The sequence below is a fragment of the Merops nubicus genome, unplaced genomic scaffold (assembly GCF_000691845.1).
Source record: "Merops nubicus isolate BGI_N331 unplaced genomic scaffold, ASM69184v1 scaffold31054, whole genome shotgun sequence".
Taxonomy (NCBI): Eukaryota; Metazoa; Chordata; class Aves; order Coraciiformes; family Meropidae; genus Merops; species Merops nubicus.
This window is the reverse complement of record NW_008605441.1, coordinates 2,359-9,419: the sequence shown is the minus strand read 5'-3', so window position 1 is coordinate 9,419 and position 7,061 is coordinate 2,359. Positions and strand designations below refer to the sequence as shown.

The window sequence follows — 7,061 nt, the reverse complement described above, 5'->3', positions numbered from 1 at the left end:
TGGTCTCCAGATGGGGGTCTGCCCCTGCTCTGGGCAACTGCTTCGATGGTTGGAGTGGCTGCACCCAGGCAGATGAGATCTTATTAGTGGGACATCCCATGAGTGGGACATCCCATGAGTGGGACATCCCATGAGTGGCTGCTCAGGCACCCTCCCATCCACATCCTCTGCTCAGGGCTCCATCCTCTCCTCTGCCCAGGGCCATACAGAGAGCAGCTCCCTGCCTCTGCAGGGGCCAGAAAAGTGGAAAGGAAGGATGCAAGAGGCAGGATCCGATATTCCAGAAAACATCTTTATTGTACACGTTGGCTTCTATTGCTCGTATCCCCACCCCAATCCCACGTAGTGCAAAAAATCCAGAGAAACGGAGTTCCACATAAATAAGTCAGATAACTTACAGAGAAATCAAAGTGACAACGGTTTGACATGGAGCAGGCCGGGTCTGCCCACCAGCCAGGCCAAGGGAACCTCTCCCCAGGCTGGGGCAAGGGCTCCTGCCTGGCCTTGCCATGGGGCTGCAGCGACACCGGGGTCCCTGGGTGAAACACATCAACACACACAGCCCGGAGCCACCCGCCCGGGGCTGCTCCTCCCCCTGGGACGTCACACAGGGAACGTTTTGGGTGAGACACCACGAACTAAGACTGGCAGAGAAGCCACACACAGTTGACAGTTCTCCTCCCCCCGGATAAGGGGACTACGCACAGACAGACAGAGACAGACACACACATCCCCCCCGAGGCCTCCTCCTCAGCAAGGGATGGGCAGCACCAGAAGCAATTCCACCCTGGGCTCTCCCAGGGCAGATGCTGACACCTCGTGTCCACACAGTGTGGGGTTGGGGTGCTCCAGACCCCTGCAAGCTGCTGGGGAAGTGTTTTGCCCTTTCCTTCCTTCTTTCTCTTTCACAGGAGAGCAGTGAGCACCTGCATAGTTAGAAGATCAGAGACACAAAAGGCTCCCTCCTCCCCGGGTTCCTGCAGAACAGGCTCGGAGGTGATATTGCTCAGGACCCCACCAGTGGGTGACAGGAGTCACACTGCCTGTTTTCCTGCTCCTCAAGAGGCAGGGCAGCATCACACACCATTTATAGTGAAAATTGCTGAAGATTACAACCAGGGCCAAGGACACATGGCACAAAAATTCTCCTCAGCCTGCTACACTGCTCGCTCCCCTCCTGCTTTTGCCTGCCTGCTGCTCCCATTCATGCCACAGCAGCCAGAGCTAGAGCAGATGCTCAGCTGCTGCTGTAACCACTCATTCCTCTGAAATCAGCCCCGTTTCTCCCTTCTGCAGCTCCCCTCTGGCCCTGCACTGCTTCTCCTTGGTGGACAATGCTGGCTGGGCTCTGCAGGACCTCAGCACGTGGAGCCAAAGCCACCAGCACCCTTCACTTCTGACACAGCCACGGGGCTGATCCTCCTTCAAAGAGCATCCTGGAGCCAGGGGCACACTTGAAGTGCTTGTTGATACGAGCCCAGCAGAAGGCTAGAATCCTGATGTTGCTTAAAACCAGGATGGGAAGGATGGAGACCTTGCCCATGCGTAGCCACGCGCACGCAGGAGAGCAGACTGCACCCATTCCATCCTGCCTCTGAACAAAGCAGATTCCTGTGACCTCCACAGGGCAGCCCTCCTGCCACCTTGCCCAAGAGGCAACCTGCAGGAGCAGAGCCTGGGCATCCCCAGGGTACTCTGCAAGGCAGAGGAATGGGACAGCTGCTGAGCTGCGACGGGCTGGGGCAGAGGCTTGGCAAGTGAGAGGGGAAAGAAAAGCAGATGTGGAGTCTGTTCCAAAAGCCAAAAAGGTCTCCTCAGCCTGAGAAGCCCAAACTGTGGCTAGGGGAAAAAGCAGCCCAGATTTTCAGAAGCTGCTGGTCGTTTCAGGGGTCCAAGGTTAGGCACTGTAAGTGGGCTCGTAGAACAGGCAGGCACCTGCCCAGGAGAAACCAGATCTCTGTGAAAATGGTCTTCAAGCTGGGGAGTCCCTGTCTCATCTCAAACTCTCCTTTCAGCCTAAAGGAAAAAAGAAGAAATCTCTAGCCACTTGAAAATTCAGGCTAACAAATACCACCACAAGTGAGAGCTGAACTCTGAAAATGAGAAACGAGAAGGAATGGGGAGGGGCAGGGTGGGAGGGAAGGAATTAGTTCAAAACAAGGAGCTAGGCCATATTTCCAATGCTACATTTGAACACTATTGAGGTACCAGTGGTTGAGTCATTCCTCTCTAATGTGGAGAACACCTGATCATATGTCTCTGTTCAAGGCTCAGACACACACCCTACAGCACAAGCACTGAAAACACCACCCAAGAGGTCCCATGGCACAGGTGGGTCTAGGACAGGCCTGTGACTTACAGTACTAATTTATACAACCTTTAGTTAAAGTGGTTGCTTAATTGCCAGGGAGTTTCTAATTGCAAATGGTCCCTTCCGTGCTGTTTCCACTGTACATATGGCATCTCACACATGCACACACCCACACACCTAGAGAGAACATCTTCCAGGACACAGTCATCATCTCATCAACAAATGAGAAAAGTAATTGCATCCCTTCTGCTGCCTTACAGGCAGATGGGATGGGGAATACCTGGGATGCCAGGCTAGTGTAAAAAATGAGAGGATATGAAGTCATTAAAAATTAAAATATTAGCACTCAAAAAAAAAAAACAAGGCAAAAAATTAACACCCAAAAAAAAAAAGTAATGCCAGGCAATCCTCCTCAGTGAGAAGGCTGGACTGTTCTTGTTTGAGAACTGAAAGACACCTTTCCACACACCCAGAATCTGCTCTGCAGAGAGGGGAACCGCAGACAGGCTGACCCGTCCCCAGCAGGACCAGGAACTGGGGCCACGGGCAGCCACAGAGCCCCTGGATCCTGGGACAGGGGTGGCATGGATGCAGGTGAGGTCATCCAGCCTGGCTGGGCACCCCCAGAGCAACCCTCAGCTGGGATCTCAGGGAATGAGGTGGGGCCAGCCGAGCGTGGAAACACCGGCGGGTTCGGGATGCTGCATCCAGTTGTGGCTCCAAACCTCACCTCCTCCAGGCCCTGTCCCTTAGCTGGGCTCCTTATTTGTGTATTTTAAGGCATCAATTAGACACCATTGAGGCCCGTACGGTGGCCTCAGAGTCTTTAACAGTGCACGATAGGCTTGGTAAAGAGTTTGGCTACAGTGACATTCAGAGGAGCGGTTGCACATTCAGCCCTGTCCTCGCGAGGAGTGCTGTCCACCTCTGCCACCCCCCAGGACTCCTGCAAGCCTCCCAGGCTGGCTGTGCTCGGATGCGTGGCACCGGCTGGATCGGGTGAATCCAAGAAGCAGCAATGGTTTAAAGTTCTCCCTTTCCCAAAGAAAACTTAGGCCCTTCGGGTGAGCGGTGAGATGAGTCTGAGTGGAGCAGAGAGCAGCCCCTCTCCTCGCCCTCGGGAAGGAGGGTGCTGGTCCAGGAAGCACATTTCTAACTGCTGGGGTCGTGCTGATCCGACGCGTGCACCGAGAGGTGGGAGAGCTCCGGGGGGCTGGCAGGAGGGCTGGGGGTGGAGCAGCAGCTGGGGCTGTGCTGGCGGGAGGGCTGGGGCGGGACCAGCAGCTGGGACCTTCCTTCCCTCTCCTCCTACAGCGAGCGGCTGCCCCGCGGGGCTGCCCGGGCTGGCCTAGAGCTCTGCCAGGCACCCCCGTCCCCTCGAGGTAAGGTAGCTCCTGAGTCTTTGTCAAAGGCTCGTCGAAGACACCGACAGAGTGGGCGAGGAAGGGGGTGGGAAGTTGAGGAGTTCCAGCACGGCCACCCCCACGCTGCTGCGGCGTGTGAACATGCAGGAGGCTGCCACCCACTTGTTGGTACGAGGGTTGTACTTCTCGATGGAGTTGAGGCTGGAGCTCCCGTCGTTGCCACCCACTGCATACAGCCACCCATCCATGGCCACCAGGTCGTGGGTGCTCCTGGAACGACCACGCAGAGACCGCGGGGGTGTGAGGCACCCACAGGGTGTATGTGGGGTGCAGGGGAGCTCAGCGTCTCGGCTGGACTGGCCACAGCTCTGCCACCCCACAAAAGGGAGTGCCCAGCCTCACAAACGCCCGGGGAGAAGGAGCTGCCAGGGCTCAGCCACTGGCAGAGTGCAGTAGAGAGCACCAGACCTTCCTCTTCACTCTGATACCCTCCTCCCACTGGAGAAGTGCCACCTCCAAATAACACACCCTAGCAGCCCAAAACTCCTGGGCTTGCAAGCCTTAAATCCCCCCCAAAGTCCAGCAACATCTCCTCAGCCAGCTACACCACCTGGTTCCTCAGGGCCACGCAGCCTGCTGAGAATAAATCCCTCTGCAGAAAGCATCTGCTGCAGGAGGTCCCTGCCCTGCCCTCCTGGCACACCCCCCCAGGCCGTGCAGGCAGCAGAGCCAGGCAGCTGCAGAGGTGGCCAAGCCCTGGGGCACGGTCTGCATTTTATGGCTTGCTGTGCCAAGCAAAGCAAGGCTCTCAGTGAGAAGGGATTCCTCAGTGAGAAGGGATTCCTGGCCCACGCTGCCCGGGGCAGTGGTGGAGTCCCCATCCCTGGAGGGGTTTCCAAGCCATGGAGACGTGGTGCTGAGGGACACAGGCTGGTGTGCCCTGGCAGTGCTGGGGGCACGGTTGGATCTGATGACTTTGCTGAAAGGTCTCTTTGATCCAAACGATCCTGTGACTCTCAGAGCTCCTTACCTGCGGATGTTCATGGGTGCCACGCTCTCCCACGTGTTGGTTTTGGGGTTGTAGCGCTCCACAGAGTTAAGGCAGCTGGTGCCATCGTTGCCACCAGCCACGTAGAGCATCCCCTCCAGCACGGCCACGCCGGCGCTGCTCCGGCGGCTCAGCATGTTGGCAATGGGCGTCCAGGTGTTGATCTGGGAAGAGGCAACGTGTGCTCCTGAGCCAGAGGGACATTTCCCACCTAGCCCTGGCCAAACCAGTCCTCTGATACTAGTCCTGCTCCAACCACACTGCTCCTGACGTGAGTTCTCCCTCAAAAAGGCTGTTTTGGGGCACCCCACTTCTTGCCTTTCAGCTGTCCCGCAGGAAGAGCTGCAGAGCTTTGCCAGCTGGCTGAGGAAAGCACAGCCACAGCGAGTCCTGCCACCCCAGGGGCATGAGATCTCTGTGCCAGGCCACCAGTCAAATCCCTGCCCGGCCACAGGGGCTGAGCTGTATCTATTTCAACTCTGTACAAGTCACAGCTGTGGCTTTACAGCTCCTGAAAATCCTCCAGGACCTTCTCTTTGATCTTTTTGCAGTGCTGTAGCCTGCTCTAACAGAGCTGTGAGATCCCACACCCAGCACATGCCCCCAGCCTGCCACAATCCCCACGAACTGCTCTGGATGTGTGTGCAGCCAGGACCTCAGCTGGAGACAGCTCAGGGCATGTACAGGAACTGTTCTTGCTAGAGAACTTGAGCTGGCCTACAAGCAACAGGGATAGAGTGTTCTGAGATCTCAAAGAGACCTCTCAGAGCCTTCAGGGATGAGCTTTGACTCACTTTGCCCTGGATTGCCCCCCTGCTACCCTGCCCCAGCACTGGGGAGGGGGCTGGTACCCACTCCATCTCCTAGCCACACACAGTGGCTTGTCTCCAAGGGGACAGGCAGGTCTGTGCTGCACAGCCTCACGTGGACACACCTTCTGCTCTGCTGCTGCCACCATGCTTTGCTAGGAAGTGGTCCCACCTGAAGCTCCAGCAGTGGTTCACACCTGGTCTCTCACCATCTGCTAAGCTCTCTAGCAACTTGGGTAGCACCCAGCTTTCTGCAGGGACTCCTCAGGCTCCCATAAGGAGAAAAGGAAGAGGGTTACCAGGCATGCTTTTGTACTTACCTGGGGCTCATACTTTTCTACTGTGGCCAAGTGGGATGAGCTGTCATATCCCCCCACGGCATAGAGGTTGCCTTCTGCAGAGAGAGTCACACAGGCAGAGCAGTTAGCCCAGTGGCACAGCCCTGGTCCCAGCACAGCCTCACACAGGTCACAGAGGTGCCCAGGTAGGTCTCAGCTGAGCTGCAGGGCCTCCCAAGCCCCTCCTCTCAGCAGGGCTCCCCCAGCAACCCCTCCCCTTGCAGCACTGTGAAGCTGTCACCAGGCAATTTCTCTGCCACACTTTGAGCTTCCCAAAGAGCTCCTTTTCCTGCTGCTTCTTGACCTGCTCGTTATGGGAGCTACAAGTGCTCCCTGCCAGGGCCATGGTTATTTTTAGCTGGAGCAGAGGAACACCAACAAAGGCTGCAGCAGGGAGAGAGTGTGCTGGTGATGGAGGGGAGGGAACCAAGAGCTGAAAGGGGAGAATGGGGCACTGCAGGGACATGGGGAAGGTGAGGAGCAGTGTGCTACCCTGGCACCCCCAGGGACCTCCAGCCCCTGCTCGGGTGGAGAGTGGTACTTGCATTAACCCCATGGCTGCCCTGAACTGGGCAGTTCTCACACTGCACCCTCCTTAAGGACAGAGCTCACTCAGTGGAGTCAGGACACATCACAGCATTGTGCCTGATGTTGTGACACCCCTGCCAGAGACTCTTTTGACCCTGTGCTACTGCTTGGATCGTCAGCAAAAGGGCTGTCCTGCCTTCATAACAAAGCAGCAATAAGGTTGGGATAGATGATAGGAGATAGCTGATCATCCACAGCCAACCCTCTCTCTCCAAAGCAGAAGGGGCACAAAGGAGCTGAGGAACAAGTCGTGGGTTCCCTCAGGAGCTGCCTCCAGGATGTGAAGCAACCCAGTGGCGAGGAGGGCAGGGGCAGGGAGCGTGGCAGAGGCAGGGCTGGGCTGGCTAACTCACAGCTAGCAAACCTGGGAAGAAGGGGCAGGAACCAGAAGAGCACAACACCAAAAGGAACACCCAGGCAGGCTGCAGGGAGGGCGGGCAGGTCCCCACCCATCACCCACCTAGCGTTGCCACCCGGACGTAGCGTCTCCTGGTGCTCATGGCGGCGATGGAGGTCCAGGTGCCCGTCAGGGGGTCGAAGCGCTCCGCGCTGCGGGCACACGGAGCACAGGCTGTGACACCGGCCCAGCCCACGCCCAAGCTC

The 7,061-nt window shown here is 57.1% G+C and overlaps 1 protein-coding gene across 1 annotated transcript in view; it reads right to left on the bottom strand.

Annotated features, from left to right (window-relative positions):
• Positions 1-3,716: 3,716 nt before the first annotated feature.
• The window catches only part of LOC103772019 (kelch-like protein 17), a gene marked incomplete at its 5' end in the record, with an annotated part of 4,193 nt that continues 848 nt past the window's right edge, over positions 3,717-7,061 (bottom strand). Inside the window, 4 exons of the mRNA XM_008939339.1 lie at positions 3,717-3,945; positions 4,706-4,887; positions 5,853-5,926; positions 6,919-7,007. Of these exons, the coding sequence (XP_008937587.1) occupies positions 3,717-3,945; positions 4,706-4,887; positions 5,853-5,926; positions 6,919-7,007 (574 nt within the window). The remainder of the gene's footprint in view (positions 3,946-4,705; positions 4,888-5,852; positions 5,927-6,918; positions 7,008-7,061) is intronic.